We start from the raw sequence: 16317 nt of genomic DNA, 5'->3' as shown, positions 1-16317 counted from the left end.
TCCTGCAGCATGCTAGTCCAGGGCTCTCTCGTCGGGAGTTGACCGCTGCAGCTTGTCTCCGGGGCGCAGACCGGCACCCGCTAGCGTTTTAGAACCTGCCAGAAACGCCATGGATATCAAGAGATCAGAAATGGGTGGGCACTTTTGCAGCTTTCAAATAACAGGCATGGCAACTCATCGCTAGCGTCCGCGGCATCACTTAGAAACCGGGAACTTTCCGCTTCTTCATCAGAGCCTTGCGCTCCTTCTCCTTGGCTGTATTGCGAAAAATTATATTAGCATTCATTCACCCAATCAGAAAAAGAATTATAGTGCATACCTTCGTCATAGACAAGGAACTCGTGCAGGGCACAGCCAGCGGGCACCATGGGGAGCACAGGCACCTTGCGATCAGTAAACACTTCCAGAAGGGCAGGGCCGTCCTGCTCGATCAGCCACTTGAGCTTCGCCTCAACCTCCGAGGGCTTGGTGCAGCGGTCGGCAGCAACACCCATGGACTGGGCCATGGGAACGAAGTCGGGGTTCTTCTGGTGAGTGTGCGAGTACCGGTCCTCGTAGAACAGGTTCTGCCATTGCGTCACCATACCCTGTTCCTCGTTGTTCAGGAGGAGAACCTTCACACCAATGTTGAACTGAGCAGCAGTGGTGAGCTCAGTCAGGGTCATGTTGAACGAGGCATCACCATCGATATCAACGACAAGAGCGTCAGGGCGGGCAACCTTGGCACCAATGGCAGCGGGGAGACCGTATCCCATAGTTCCAAGACCACCAGAGGTGATCATGGTACGGGGGTGGCGCCAGCGGAAGTGCTGAGCAGCCCACATCTGATGCTGACCGACACCAGTAGTGATGACAGTGCGGTCCTTCATGTGAGCGGTGAGATCGCTGAGCTTCTCAATCACAGCCTGGGGCTTGATGGGTCCTTCAGCAGTCTGCTTCTCATAAAGGGAGAAGGGGAAGCGAGCCTTCCAGTCGTTGATCTGCTCGAACCACTCCTTGCGCTCAGCAACGGGCTCGACGTGGGGCAGGAGGAGACGGATGTTCTCAGCACAGTCACCCTCAACAGCCTCGTTGGCCTGGACAACCTTGTTGATGTTCTTGGGCATGATTTCAAAGTGGACGATACCACCACGGTTCTCCGAGGCAGCAAGCTTGGCCTGGGGGGCAAACTTGGAGATGTTACCAGTCACACGGTCATCGAAGCGAGCACCGATAGCGATGATGAGATCAGCCTCCTGCATGGCCATGTTGGCATAGGCAGATCCGTGCATTCCCAGCATGTGCAGGGCCTTGGGGTCCGTTTCGTCGAACCCACCCAGACCCTGGAGAGTGGTGGTGACCGGAATGCAAGCCTTGTCGGCCAGCTCCTTCAAGATCTGGGGTCCTTCAGGGCGAGCAAGGAGACCCTGACCCACATACAGGATGGGCTTCTTGGAAACGTTCACGAGGCGGGCCACACGGTTGATGGTACCCTGCAGCTGCTGCATGCTCAGTTCGCGGGCGGCCATGGTCGCAGCGCTGGGGAGAGAGGGCAGGGTGCTGTTCATGGGGATGGGTTTACGGAGAATACCGGCGGTAATATCCTTGGGCAGATCGACGAGGACAGGTCCGGGGCGGCCGCTGGTGGCGATTTCGAAGGCCTCCTGGATGCGACGGGGGAGTTCAGCGACGGACTTGACCATGACGTTCCACTTGGTGCAAGCGCGAGAGATACCGATAACATCGGCTTCCTGGAAAGAATCGGTACCGATCAGGCTGGTAGGCACCTGACCGCAGAAGACGACCATGGGGGTACCGTCCGAGAGGGCATCCTGCATGGGGGTGATAACGTTGGTGGCTCCAGGGCCGGAGGTGACAAGGACGACACCGGGCTTTCCAGAGGCACGGGCGTAGCCTTCGGCCATGTGTCCGGCGCCCTGTTCATGTCTCGGAAGAACGAAGTCGAAGTGTTTGGAGTTGTAAATAGCATCGAAGACGGGAAGAATGGCACCTCCAGGGTAACCAACTAAAAGTAGTGGGTCAATCTTACGGTCTTGAAGAACATCGGGAAACCGAGAAAAAAGACGCGTGACTCACAGACATGCTTGACGCCAAGACGCAGCATCATCTCATGAAAGATCTCTCCTCCACTGAGTCCGACAAAACTGTTTACGCTCCAAGAACCAGGTCAGCTCTACTCCCATGAGTCATCTATGTTGTTGAAGGGACTGCATACGAGTCGTCCAGTTCGGGGACCTGGCGATTTTGCAGTGGCGAGACCTCATTGCGGTGAGGTTCCTGGTTGAAGGCAGGGCTGGGGACAGGTCTTGTGCCTCTGGAAATTCACAGACATGTTAGCAACAGTCATTGACAGCCCAGTAGCTATCTGGATGCTAATTGTAGATAATACTCACTCAGCCGGGGCAGTTGCGGTGCTCTGGAATCTCTTCTGAGCTGAAAAGCGGTGGGGCGCGGTCGCAGCAACGGAAGCAGTGGTAAAAGTCATTCTGCCGGAGGCGATATACCTCTGATAATGCAGAGCGCGCATGGCGCTTTTAGAAGGTCTCATAGGCATCATCTTGATGGCGGATGACTGCCAGGCCTGGGGAACAGAGAAAGGGGAGTGCTCACAACGGGGAAAAAGAATGGGACCAGGAAGTGTGAGTAAGAGATCCGTTCCTTAAGGCAGGAGCGAAGACTCAGACTTCGGGGACAGTTATGGTTGCATTCTAGCCTGTCCTGGTCTAGCGCCGTTGGAGTCGAATAATCTCGGTCTTCCCATTGGCTACGGATACTCCACTGCTCCGATCATCGGCCTTCTGGACGCGAAAGCGGTCACCTGATTGGGATGCAAGACCCTCGTTTCGTCCTGGTCTTTACCAGAGCAACGCCTTGCAAAATTGCAATAATACAGGCGAGGGATGTTGATGATGGAAACTAACGTTGCACAACGACGTATATTTCTTTGCTATTAATTGTCATGGTGCGGCCTTTTGTGTCAAGGTTCCAACTGCTATACGATCCTGTAATCAACTAGCCCGGTTTACTGCTGACATACTCCTAGTCCTCATAGCAACCAAGAGACATAAGGGATAAAAATCGATTACAACTCACGGACTACATCATTTAGTAATTAGGGCTTCTATAAAATGCCACTCTAACCATACCTCCATCGATCTGTGGTAATCACAGACTTTTTGAGATTTCTACACATACTCCTACCGCGGGTGCCGGTCCGAATACGGCTCGCTAATGCATCTCCATCACATGCAGGTAACCGGCATGAAAAGAAAGCAAGTGTTGTATGATTTTACACCCGCTACTATTTACTGGTGCAGTAATTCTCCGTGGAGGGGCTGTCTATTTACTATGAAGATGACTCACTCGTAACATTGGCCAGTGATTCCTGAACAATGCCTCTAATTCCCAAATCCTAGGAACATAGGCACCTCGGCCTTAAACTTCCTTTATTTTCATGAAGCTGGGCCGAGCTCAGTGGAGCATATACATCAGGGCTGCCTGCAGACTGTTTGTTCGGCCTTGCGTCAGATATGCAGAGTTTCTGTCGCAATGAGAACTTGCGTATTCCATCCAAAGTACTCCAGACGGAGTACAGGTTTATGTGCTCGTGACCTGAAAAAATGAGCCGCTGTGGCCAGAATGGTGTAGTCAGTCCTTCCGCATAAGGTAAGAACCAAAGAGGATATAATGCTCTCTCGCTTCACATGAGTTGCGCATGAGACATCCTCCGCGGCACTTTTGACCCTTCCCAAGTTGAGAAGTAGGCGCAGAGGTTTACTGCAACGAGCCCTTCCGAGATCGGGAGCACCCGACCTTGTTGTGAAGTAACTCCAGAAAGTTGCGGGATGAACTCATATACCGAACAGCAACCGTTTCTTTTCTGGAAAGGAGATTGTGTATCAAGATATAATTTCTTCACTTTCTTGATAACGATTGGAATGTGATGTATGTACCCCACAATTTCCATCCAATGCTTGTCACTGCGTCTTAACTCAATCGGGCGATTAAGCTAACAATAGTCAACTGGGCATAGACACCTAGACCTGACTAAGAGCAGTATAGATCGATTAGTTATATTGTCTTTTGATTAGTACTCATAGTTGGCTGGTGGCTGACCGGACTGTTATACAGACAACCGTGTGATTTGCAATGTTGAGCATCCACTCGGCCGTCCAGAAGCCGAGGCCAGCTGGGTTCGGCTAAATTGGGTGCCCTGCGGGATTATTGGGAAGAGGATGCCTTGCACGGTATCAATTGGCCGGTACCTGTCGAATCCATTGCCGATGAGGCAATGAAACTGAGATAGATGAGAGATAACAATTTACCGGACTTCGAAGATACGGCTCGCCGTCGACACATCACGAGAGTGACATCCCGACCGAACTGGGGGTCCCCCAGGGGCCCATGCCGAATCAGCCGAAACACACGGGGAATCGGTTGAAAAGGACTGGAGAAGCGAGTCGGAGAGCCGTCCAGCGAGCGAGTGTCATTTCCGGGCAAACTCCACTCTTTCCCCGGCCCTCAAGCAATCACACCTCCAGACTATCCCGCCCGTGACCAGCCTGTTATGCTCAATCCGGAACCGATCAGGGTCTCTGCGGAGCACCTCCAGCTCGAATTTTTCCCTCCTATCCTGGCGATTCAGGAACGCTGACGTTTTAGCCGATTTTAAATCTATTTGTCTTACTTTCTGCTGTTCCCTTTCCCCTCTTCGTTTTTCTTTTTCCTTGCCTCGTTCTCATCTTTTCCCATATCCCGCTCCCCTCGTGTGATCTGCCACTTTTCTTTTTCCTCACATTTTTACCCCGCCATGGCAACCCCGCAGGAACTCGTCCCCCAGACGGAATCCATCGCTGAGGTCTACGCAACCGACGATGCCTCCGTCACTTCGGTTGCACCTCACCATCAGTCCCGTTTCAACAATCTGGTCTCTCAGTTCAACAAGGTTTACAGCTACCGTCCCGATTTCGTGGCCCGCAGTCCCGGTCGCGTGAACATCATCGGTGAGCACATCGACTACAACCTGTATGATGTCCTTCCGACGGCAGTAAGCGTGGACGTGATTATTGCTGTAAAGGTCGTCCCTGCGACTGGCTCCGACTCCGTTGTAAAGATCGCCAATGTCAACCCGGAGAAGTTCCCTGCCCGCGAGTTCGTCGTGCCCCGTGACACGGACATTGAAATTGACCCTAAAAAGCATGAGTGGGTTAACTACTTCAAGGCGGGACTCCTGGGCGCCCTGAAGTTCTTGCGCAAGCAGAATGCAGACGGCTCTTTTGTGCCCGCTAGTATGGAGGTCCTCCTGGACGGTAATGTGCCTCCGGGTGGGGGTATTTCCAGCAGTGCGGCTTTCGTGTGTGCCAGTGCCTTGGCCGTTATGAAGGCCAACAACCATAATGTCTCGAAGCAGGATCTTCTTGATTTGGCAGTAGTGTCTGAGCGCGCAGTCGGCGTTTACTCCGGAGGGTAATTTGCACCTGACCACTTCACTCTGTCGTTCAGTGCCCTAACTCTACTGCTTACCTAGAATGGACCAAGCTGCCTCCATCTTCTCTCGCCGAGGATACCTGCTGTATACCCAATTCTTCCCCAACTTCTCCGTTCAGCACGTCCCCATCCCTAAGGCAGACGAGGAAATCACCTTCCTTATGGCCCAGAGCTTTGTCACCTCCAACAAGGCCGAGACCGCTCCCCGTCACTACAACCTTCGCGTCGCTGAGTGCACGCTTGCCGCCGTGGTCCTGGCTGCCCGCAACGGCTTGACCCTCCCCAAGGACAACAGCTCCCTCGGGTTCAGTCTCCGTAACTTCCACAACGAGCTGATGCGCAAAGAGGGCCGTCTCGGCGATCCCCTGGAGTACCAGATCGACTCCGTCATCCAGAGCACTCTGGAGCTTCTGACACAAGAGGAAGGATACACCCGCGAGGAGATCGCCAAGCTCCTCGGTATCACAGTCCCCGAGCTCGAAGCCAAGTACCTCTCTTCCTTCCCTGTCCAGGCAGAACGTTTCCTCCTCCGTCAACGCGCCCTGCACTGCTTCACCGAGGCCCGTCGGGTCCTGGACTTCAAGGCATGCCTCGCTAAGGCGAGCACCCTCGATGAAAGACGCATCCAGTATCTGGGTCAACTCTTGAACGAGTCCCAGGCTTCTTGCCGCACCCAATACGAGTGCAGTGCACCGGAGGTGGATGAGATCTGCGACATCGCCCGTCGGGCCGGAACCCTGGGTAGCCGACTGACTGGTGCCGGATGGGGCGGTTGCACCGTCCACATGTTGCCTCAGTCTAAGGTCGAGGCTGTTACCAAGGCCTTGAAGGAAGAATACTACCTGAAGCACTTCCCGGATATCAGCGAGGAGAAGTTGGCTGAAGCCATGGTCATCAGCAAGCCCTCTAACGGATCGTTCATGTATGTCTCTACCCTAGGTTCTTCTCCCACTTGTGCAATGATACTAATGTAATCTACAGGGTCACGGGCGCAGCTATTGCCCAGGTTGAGGTTTAGAGGTGGTGTAGTATTCTCTTTTCAAAGTAGTGCGTCATATGGTTGGCATCTTGACCTTGGATCTTTCAGCGTTGGTTCTTGTTTCCCTTGCAGATTGCAAACCCAATCGCGACAATTCTGTGTCCCATTGGAAATCCAAGCGCTTGTGTATATCGTGTGAGAGTATATGTACAAATGGGATCATCTTCGCGACGGGTCTATCTTTTTGGGATGTTTCCTGCTTAGAAGCGGCGGAAGGCAGTGATGACTTGTCTGCCAATTTCTGCCCCAGTCGCTCGATGCATCGCAGCCAGGAGGCCAGGGTTACCGCGCCCAAGTCACGAGTAGAGTAACGGAACAACCCCCGGGGATTCTATCCATCCCGCTGGAATACAGACCCGCATAGACCCAAGGCGTCTCTAAGATTCCGAGATGTGATCACAACAATATCCAAAACCCATCGACTCTCAAGTCTTCTTCTTCGCAGCCGCCTTTCCAAAGAAATCACTCATCTTCTTCATTCCCGTCGTATTAACCTTTTTGAGATCCCGGACCCCCCTCGACTCATTCGCCTTCTTCTTCTTCTCTTCTTCCTCCATCCTCCGCTTCTTCTCCGCCCTCGACTCCGCAGCCTCCTGATCTTCAACACTCCTCTTCCGCGAGAAATCCCCCAGCGATCTCGTCGCCAGCGCCTCCGCCCTCAGCTTCGCCACAAGGTCCAAATGATCCTGCATCGGCTTAAAATCCTTCGGACTCTCCGGCGCAGCTAGTAACTCATCTATCCGCGCACTCATCTCTCTGGATAAATAGCACTCTTTTATGAATGCCAGCGCTGTGGATATCCGGAGGAGGTTTGCTACGCCGTCAGGAGCTTTCAAGCCTTCGGGGAGGTGCTCCTTTGCATCTTCATTATCCGCGGTGGTCTTCTCCCCCTCCTCTTTGCCATCTTCGCCCTCATTCTCCTTATTCTCCCCCGTAGCCACCACATCATCTCTTTTCACCGCCATCAGCGGCGTCGCCAGCGCCTGTCTCACAAATCTCTCCTCAAGACTCGGAGGCAGCCCCACGCTAACCATTCTATCCGCCTTGGCGACAAGTTCCTGGAGGAGTTTCGTCTCGTTAAACCGGAACATCTTCTCGTCGCCAGCTTCAACGGAGTCGCTTATCGCAGCGGCGCGGGCGTGCAGTGTCCCGCGGAAGGTTTCGTCGTAGAGTACATGGCGGAGGTGAGGTGGGAGGAGCTCCTCGTCCAGCGAGTCGATGATGTCGTCTAGGGGTTGGAAGAGGTTGTTTTGTTTGGTGTTTGCGGTGAGGATGGGAATGAGGAAGAAGAGGATGTCGATGGGGGTGGCAAGGAGGAGTTCGGCTTTCTTGGAGATGTGCGCTGGCGGTTGGGATGTAGATGATGAGGTGGGATCGGGGTTGCGCACGAGAAGGGTGCTTCGCGGTGTGGTGGGAGGGGATGAGAGGACGGTGAATTCGTATACGCCTAGTTTGGGGTCGAAGAAGTAGCGGGTTGGCGAGGCGGTTCGCGGGTTGGGAAGGGTGAGGAAGCGGGCGTCGGCGCCGGCGGTGGAGGGGAGGATGAAGGTTTTCTGGGGTTTGGATTGCGCTGGGAGAGCTGATGTAGATGCTGCTGTTGTTTGGTCATCGGAGGTGGATGGAGGAGATTGGGGTTGCTCCGATGGAGCGCTGGAGCGGGTTCGCATTGTGATGATAGAATACGTGAGAAGTACTCCGTATATGAGAGGCTATATGAGGTGGATAGGTGTTATTGGCAGTTCATTAGGAGCAATTGGCAAACGGGGATGAAAGTGGAACTGAAGATAGCGAAGTGGAAATATTGACGGATAGTCCGAAGGGGAAAGGCAAGTAATAATGGTAATTGAAACGCGTCTTTTTCACTGGTTCAACGCGACACGCGCTAGCCAATCAGAGGCCGTTGCGACACAAGTCAGCGGGCAGGCATGCATGGGCCTCAGGCCGCGGGCGAGAAAGGAAACTAAAGGCGGATTGGTTGCAGCTCACTTTCATTCCCTTGCGTTTCATTTCATGCAGGCCTGCGGTTCCTGCTCCCCCTTTCTTTCTTCGTCAGAGACTTGAATCCGTCAGGTGGCTGAGTTATTTTGCTGCTCCTGTCTTCCGATCCCCAGAGCCCCAGGTTTCGAACGACGCCATTCCCCGCATCCCTTCGTTGAGTGAATATGGCAGGAAAGGTAGCACGATAGATAGAAGACGATAAGCGGGATCGGAATTCAAGTGCTGCATTTTTCTTCTACCGAAACTAAACCAGGACTAATACCGTGGATGCGATGACAAGCAGTGAGTGAGTGCCTTGTGTTTCTGTTCAGCTCGATCTTATTTCCGTGCACATAGAATCGCTGACGCGCCGCTGTTGCAGTGGCCGAGATCTCGTGGCCACCAAAGTCCCCTCGGGATGCTCTCTTGAGTACTCCGAATGGTCGCAAGAGGTATGAAGACATGCAGCGACGTCGCGAGCACCTGGGTTCGCCTTTGAAACACTCTGTCACTACTCCCGATTTACGATCCAAGGCGTCACAACTTCTCAGCGACGGGGTAGACGAGGGCGAAGATGATGAGGATGAGGAAACACTACAGTTGAAGCTTGCAGCCATTGAGGCGCGTCTCAAGCTCAAGCAACTTCAGAAAAGCCGCACGAAAACGGGGACACCTGGACCGGATAAGCATGGCGGGGAAACTTTCTCTAGACCTGCGTCAGCAATTGGCTCTTTCCAGGGACAGGATGAGCCGATAGGGACAAGAAATAATGGCCATGGGACGGATAGCACAGCTCATATTGATGATGTCCAGGTACCGCTGTCGCCGACGAGACGTGCTGCTCCTCCCACAGATCCTGTGTCCCCGCGGAGGTATTTGTTAGGCATTGACAAAGGTCTCAGAAGTAGGGATGTGTCGCTGAAGCGTCCACCCAGCTCACGAGGGGCTAACCCGCCAGCAAGTAGGCCCGGAACGCGAGAAGGTTTAGTCTCTCGATCTGGCAGTCTTCTGCAAGCAATAACCGTGGGTGGGGAGCGCAGCCGTCCAAAAAGCTTCAGTGAACGTATGGCTGAGAGCCGGTCTGCCGATGCGTCTCGGAGAGAACGAGCAGCACGAATAGAGAAAATTCAGGCGAATCGAAGCTCAGCCTTCCAGATCGACAAGGCAGAAGTGGAGGCCTTCAAAGCAGCTGCCGAGTCAAGGAAGGACGTTCCAGGTTCGCCAACGAGGAGGCGACGGGCCGAAAGCTTCAGTCGAGAAGATGTCCTCCGGTCATATAATCTCAAGCCGTCGCTGAAAAGGGGCCGGAGCCAGACCACGTCTAGCGTACAGAGATCTGATGATGGTGTGGCTGATGCGAAGGAGTCACTGCCATATTTTCACCGACGGAACCACAAGTCTGAGTCTGAGGTACCTGCCAGCTCTCAAAATAGTGCAACCGATGATTCTCAAGGCGAGAAAAGTGGGGACTCCTCGAAGTTTGAAGCCTTCTCTTCATTGCACTTGTCCAACCGCATCTTACCCCATTCGTTCTTGTCTCGAACCCTGGAAGACAAGAAAGCTCTCCGAATCCCTGATCTGCTACGCACAGTGAAGGCGCCTGACTTTGAACTGCCGGAGGATATCGACACAGACTACGTTGTGTTCGGTATAGTAGCATCGAAATCAGAGCCTAGGCAAATAAAGCAACCGGCCAACGCTACTAAGAAGGAAGTCGACCCATTCGACGATGGAACGAACAATACCAACCAATACATGGTCATCTCTCTGACGGATCTGAAGTGGACGATTGATCTCTTCCTATTCGATACTGCCTTCCCACGATACTACCGAATCTCCGAAGGGATACTCATTGCCATTCTAAATCCTACAATAATGCCACCACCAAAGAACAAGACCGACACCAACAGGTTCAGTCTCGCCATTTCCTCCTCTGATGACAAGATCCTTGAGGTCGGCTATGCGCAAGACATTGGATTCTGCAAGGCCGTCAGGAAGGACGGCAAGACCTGCCACTCTTGGGTTGATGGCCGGAAGACAGAATTCTGCGACTTCCATGTCGACCTACAGGTCCGTCGAACACAAGCAGGTCGAATGGGAGTAAACGGCGGCACAGGCATGTATGGTCCTGGCGGCCGGTCAGGGTCTCGAACCGGTTTCTACGGCGGTGACAAGAAAGGTCGTCCCCAAAATGGACTGAAGCCAAACGGCGCAAGATACGACTACCAATCACAATCATCATACTACGTTGCGCCAGCTCCAAAAACCAGGGGCGGCGGTTCCTCCTTTCACCCTCACCCGTCTGGTCAATCTGCCGCAGCCCTAATCGATGCAGATCATGACGACCCATTCATCGCTGCGGGGATGATGGGCCGTGGCATGGAAAGCAAAGAGGAGCGCTTCCGCAGACGGCTCGCGGAGAAGCAACGCGAACGCGACATCGCAGACAAGCTGATCTCCCGTACTGGAGGTGTTGGTGCTGAATACCTTCGATCTCGAGATAACGACAATGTCCAATCAACCCGTCCCGAGCAGGCAAAGAACAACTTAGATGCGTTTTCCACCACAAATCTGGGCATCTCGAACTTCAGGAAAGCAGACAGCGTGAAGCTGAGCCCATTGAAACGCGCTCATGACGGTGACAGACCCCACGGCAGCGGTGTCAAGAAGACCCGGTTCATCACTTCTCATGGCATCAAGGAGGCCGGAAGAGACAGTCTAGGAGGAAAGCCCGACATGGTGCCGACGAACTATGATGATGACGACGACGATGAACTAGACATCATCTAAAGAAAAAAAGCAACCCCTTTCCAGTGTTATGAAAAAACAAATATAGATACCCTTCGTTACCTGCAACGCAGTTGACCCCGTCATTCTACGGCGAATATCCCAATGAAATATCAGTCATTCAGTGTCACTCACCATCAGCGCAACTCACTCGCTAGCACGAATAAACATAAACAACAGAGAACATAGTCGACTCGTTTTGTTTGACACCAACTTACCACTTTCATTCCACTTAGCAACAGAAACATGAACAGCAACAGAATTGATACACCGTCTTGGTATCCACTGGAATAGTCCCCTTCATTTCCCCTTACTCGAACAAGAGAATGAATGAATGAACGAGATTTCTTTTCTAATTTGCCTTGACTTCCAATGAACGACTAACTGACTTATGACGTTTTGAGCACGCTTGTCTTTCTCTATTTATTCTTTGTACGAGTACCCCGTTTCGTTCATCTTCCCGACGCTGTCTTGCGGGTTATTTGGGAGATAAGTTGTATTATTAGCAAAGTACCCATTCTTAGCTTTTCTTTTTGAGAAATGAAAATACTGGTAGCCTGCTTTGAACAATTGATCGTTTGTTTACAAGTGAGGACTACAATACTGCTGTCTCTTGCTGGCATGGAGGAATCCTTGTAGGTAAAGGGTAAAGAGCTTAATAGGAGATGGTATGATGTAATTGGTCTTAGGTATATATGTTTATGATCAAAGGAAGAAGGTCGTATGGGAAAGCTGACATCACACTTTCATGTTCATTGATTGGTATCTAAGTTGATTGTAGGAGAGAAAACTCTCGAGCTAGCTAACTAAGCTAAGTAGAAAGGCCGGGGAGCTCAAGACGAGCAAGTCACAAAGACAGACATAAGCAGTTGAAGGAAGCAGAGAACACGCCGGCAAGATGAGAATAAGAAGCATTGAAAGAAGCAGGAATAAGAGGGGAAGAGAAAAGAAAAGAACACACAAAACTCCATCCCATGTGCCAGTCCAGCCCATTTACCTATCCGTCCGTCCCATTTAGCCCATCATATCGCGCCTGTTCCCTTTCTCCGACTGATCACTCGGAGTCATTGTTATGTTCAAGACAAAAGATGATGGTGCTTCAGTAGCTGATATCAAACAAACGGAAACTGAATTGAGGACAGCCGGACACATTAAAAAAATCCTAGTATAGTCGACCTATAAGTCAAGGACGCCAGTGAATATCGAACGAGAAGATAGAAGAACGCTGAAAACAAGGACACTCGTCAAGATTTGCGTTTCTTTTTGCGGTAGGATCCGTGACGGTAAGATGAAGGAAGACTCTGCTTCCGACGGCTTCAGGGCTCCACTGGTAGCCTTGCATATAGGCGGACAAGATCATGCTCACGACGCAGTCGCTTTGTTGCCTCGGGTCTTCTTGGGAGCTGGGCCACCAGGGCTGCCAGCGGCTTCGGCATCTCGCTTCTTGGCTTTGGTCCCTGTCAGAGCAGGAGCTGTCTTTTTGCGGAGCCAGCCGTCAAACGGACTGACGCGCTTTTTCTTGGTTTCGGAGGCCGTGGGTGTCTCGCTATGCTCGGGACCATCTCGCTTGGATCGCGAACGCAGTGACCGCATCGTAGCCCCGGGGGACGGCGGAGTTGCAACAGTGGATTGCGGGGGAGGAGTGACAGGCCGCTGCTGCATCTCCACGTCAACTGTAGGATTTTCATCCTCCTCGACCTCATCGTGAAGTAGATGGTCCTCAATATCAGTGGCCGCCTCCTCATCGACATCGCTCGAACGAGATTCTTGAGGGGTCTGAGACTTCGCGGTAGGGAAGAGCACGCGAGGCTTGATTGACGAGCGAGTGAGTGGACGAACAGTGTCGATAGATGAGTCGATCAGGTCTGGACGGGCTGCCAGCAAGCCCAAGTCATCATCGTCATCATCAAGGTCGCTCTCAGCATCATCCGTGAACTTGCGAAACATTTTCTTGCCTCGACTGCGGAATATGTTAGAACACAAGACAAGGTAAAATAGGAAAAACCGTGGAACTTACAAAACGTAAAGCATGCCATCCTCACGATTAAGCGAGTCGTCTATCTCCTTGTCGCGGCGGGTCTCTTTGCGTCTGGAAGCACGAGTAGTTGTGTTGCTGGCCGTAGGTTTGTTGTAGAACGGATTATCTTCGCTTTTGTCGACTTCCGGGATGCGATCGCGCGAGTCAGTGTAAATCTGAATCTCTGAGCCACCCTGTGTGTCGTCTTCGCAAAAACTATCCAATGAAAAGCCCGTGTGTTTCTTCGTCTTCTTCCTGGCACTAGGAGGGGGAAACAGCACTCGTGCGGTGTTTCCAACATCCGCGACAGCCTTCTTGCGAGGCGTCTTGGCAGGAGTGGGAAGCATTCCTTCGGTCATAGTCGGTCGAAGTGATCGCGATTGATGACGGAGAGAGGAAGGTCCTGCGCCGAAGGGATCGGAGTCATTTGTGCCGGAGGGGCCTTCAAGTGAATGTGTCGCGAACAAGCCAGTAGCCCGGGCCGACTTGAGCTTCCGGGGCGAGGTTTGGACTGAGCCAGGAGGGGACAGAGTGTCGGATTCATTCATGTCGTACTTGTTCGCAGTCTTCGAGCTCGGGAAGCTAGGCGGGGGAGTGGTTCGAGACTCTCTGTCTCTGGCAGCGCGTTGGCTCGCTAGCCTGGCTGAGTATCGTGTCGAATATGGCTCATAATCATCGTATTTAGCTCCAAGTCGCGGAGTAGGTGGGATTCGTAGCGTGGAGGGCGGTGGTGGTGTTGTGGCCATTGTGAATAAGATGCCGAACACGGGCTAATACAGGTCCAGTGTGACTGTGACAAGCTCGATAGCCCCAATTTCAAATTCACGATAATACCCAGCTAAATCGATAGACGCGAATCCAAAACAATTGAGATATATAAGGGTGGTGGGTGACGAGAATCAGGCCGTGACAGGTTTAAGGGCGATAAAAGGGAGGAAAACGCCAAAAGCCGACCGTGTAAACCAAGGGTAACAGGGCGCGCAATATCGATGGGCGTGTCACTATCAAAGAGCAGATCCAAGGGAGCGAGACCAATGGAACGGTAGTAGCCGTAAACAAAGAGAGGAGGAGTAGTGGTAGTAAGAGTGGATGTAAATGTGGATGTGAGGGAGAGAAGGTGGTAGTTAGTGACTGGGGAAAGGGAGGGAAGAAGAGACGAGGTGAGGTTCAGAGTGGATGGCTGGTGCCCGCGATCTGGAATGTTTGGCCCGCTGGTGGTGCTTCTGTCGCGTCCCAGCCACACCTTTTTCGACGCCTTCTTCCGCTTCGTTTAGGCTTTAACGACTAACCAATTGCTTGGGTATCGACTAGACTATTTCCATAGTCGGGCTATTATACTCTCCCATCCCAACGACTGGCTGAGACTGCCCCACGATATTTAGCTGTCGATCGGCATTCTTCCTTTCTTCATTGGTGGTTGTTTCTTTTCCCTTCCCCTCCGCCAGCTCGTGCAATAATTCACTACTACGATTTTGTACCTTTGTTTCCTTTATCAAACAAAACAATCATTGTTTCCACAACCACGTCTCCCCCTTACCATCGCCATTGACCACCACCACCACCACCCATTCAATCTACTCCGCCTAAACAATGATGCACCGCAGCACCGCAGAGGAAATGGACAGGCTTCAGCTGTCTGATGATGACTCTGATGACCTTTGGGATTCCCCCTCTAAACGCGGAAATAAAATACTACATCAGCGAGCTGTGAAGGAAGAGAGCATGTCGCCAGAACCCACAATCACCCATGATGCAGGGGAAACTCTGTTTGATCGCCAGGAGGCGCGGGAAGCCGCGTTGCGCAGTGAATTAGAGAGCGTCCGCAAGATCAACCAGGTCATTGAGGGGCTGCTAGGAAGCCTGGATTGTGCTAAGGAGAACATGGGTGTAGGTTCAAGTCTAACTGATCGCCACCGACTCTGTACAATTGCAATTGCTAACCGGTGATGACGATAATCCGTAGACTGTCTCGCGCACCATAGATTCCGCTTCTACATTGCTCAACACTTGGACGCGTATCCTCTCCCAGACCGAACACAACCAGCGGTTAATTCTCAATCCTAATTGGCAAGGCGCCGTTCAAGATGTGGCCGACATGGAAAACGAAGAACTCCTCCGGCAACAGGCCGCAGAGAGACGTGAACGGGAACTCCAGCAGCAAAGGGAAGCTGCTGCCCGGAAGGCTGAAGAGGATCAGCGAAAGAGAGCGCTGGCCGCGGGCTCCCGCACGACGCGTGGAACGACCACTCGTGGACGGGTGGTGCGTAGCGGCCTGGGAAGGACTCCAAGCACCTCGTACTCAGGGACAAGCTCCAGCACTACCAGGACTACCTCATCTTCAACATCCAAACCATCGACGACCTCCACAACGCGTAGACCGGTCAGTGGGATCGCGCGGGGCACAGGGATTGCGCGGGGGCGCGGCAGGGCGTAGAGGCGGGCATGAACAGACGGTTTTCCATGTACAGTACTACGAGAGGATATGAGACGAAAGCCAATGACAATGATGATATGATGATACCCAAGACAACACTCAAGCTATGTGAGGTGGGTGAGGTGGAAAGAATAATGTAACCACAATACTGAATACTGCATGGCTGCAGCGGGGAAGTGATAAGGTGCCTGAGGCGACGAACTGCGGCGCCGCGATAAAGCTACTTTGTACTAGTAGCTCAGGCGTGGGCTGATAAGCGCGTCTCCCGTCACTCCATCCCGTTTGTCTGTCCTTACTTTCCCTCCTGGCATTCGTCCTCTCATCTTCCGCTCATCTCCTTCTCAAGATGAACTTTGCGCCCTACCAGGACGAGTCGCCCGAGGTGGAACGCGCCTTTTCGCCGTCGCTGGCCGACGCGAATCGCATTAAGTCTCCTGTTCTCCAGTCGCCTCGCGGATCTCCTCCCGTCCCCGGACTCGCTTCCCCAGGGCTCCCCTCGCCCTGTCAGTTCGCCGGTGCGGGCCATATAAACACCAGTGGGCATGGAAACACGGGTTTTGGAAACGATGTGGAAAG

The 16317-nt window shown here is 52.7% G+C and overlaps 6 protein-coding genes across 6 annotated transcripts; 3 read left to right on the top strand and 3 right to left on the bottom strand.

The window, feature by feature from the left end:
• Positions 1–199: 199 nt before the first annotated feature.
• On the bottom strand, positions 200–2557 carry An16g04170 (uncharacterized protein; the record flags this gene model as incomplete). The annotated part of the gene is made up of 5 exons (XM_001397691.3): positions 200–255; positions 320–2005; positions 2077–2144; positions 2216–2314; positions 2394–2557. 5 exons carry the CDS (start codon positions 2555–2557, stop codon positions 200–202), a joined length of 2073 nt encoding a protein of 690 aa, XP_001397728.1.
• Positions 2558–4810: 2253 nt separating this feature from the next.
• An16g04160 (uncharacterized protein) lies at positions 4811–6505 on the top strand (the record flags this gene model as incomplete). Its single annotated transcript, XM_001397690.3, has 3 exons — positions 4811–5466; positions 5528–6409; positions 6469–6505. 3 exons carry the CDS (start codon positions 4811–4813, stop codon positions 6503–6505), a joined length of 1575 nt encoding a protein of 524 aa, XP_001397727.1.
• Positions 6506–6951: 446 nt separating this feature from the next.
• An16g04150 (uncharacterized protein) lies at positions 6952–8193 on the bottom strand (the record flags this gene model as incomplete). The annotated part of the gene is made up of 1 exon (XM_059745085.1): positions 6952–8193. The coding sequence occupies one exon, from the start codon at positions 8191–8193 to the stop codon at positions 6952–6954; it is 1242 nt and encodes a 413-aa protein (XP_059604777.1).
• Positions 8194–8796: 603 nt separating this feature from the next.
• Positions 8797–11293, top strand: An16g04140 (uncharacterized protein; the record flags this gene model as incomplete). The annotated part of the gene is made up of 2 exons (XM_001397688.1): positions 8797–8806; positions 8886–11293. The coding sequence occupies 2 exons, from the start codon at positions 8797–8799 to the stop codon at positions 11291–11293; spliced, it is 2418 nt and encodes an 805-aa protein (XP_001397725.1).
• Positions 11294–12652: 1359 nt separating this feature from the next.
• Positions 12653–14053, bottom strand: An16g04130 (uncharacterized protein; the record flags this gene model as incomplete). Its single annotated transcript, XM_001397687.3, has 2 exons — positions 12653–13250; positions 13308–14053. The coding sequence occupies 2 exons, from the start codon at positions 14051–14053 to the stop codon at positions 12653–12655; spliced, it is 1344 nt and encodes a 447-aa protein (XP_001397724.1).
• Positions 14054–14897: 844 nt separating this feature from the next.
• Positions 14898–15994, top strand: An16g04120 (uncharacterized protein; the record flags this gene model as incomplete). The annotated part of the gene is made up of 4 exons (XM_059745084.1): positions 14898–15194; positions 15271–15567; positions 15684–15854; positions 15911–15994. 4 exons carry the CDS (start codon positions 14898–14900, stop codon positions 15992–15994), a joined length of 849 nt encoding a protein of 282 aa, XP_059604776.1.
• Between the last annotated feature and the right edge of the window lie 323 nt (positions 15995–16317).

Source organism: Aspergillus niger (assembly GCF_000002855.4).
Source record: "Aspergillus niger supercontig An16".
Classification (NCBI taxonomy): Eukaryota; Fungi; Ascomycota; class Eurotiomycetes; order Eurotiales; family Aspergillaceae; genus Aspergillus; species Aspergillus niger.
Note: the sequence above shows the minus strand (reverse complement) of the source record. Positions and strands in the feature narration are given on the sequence as shown.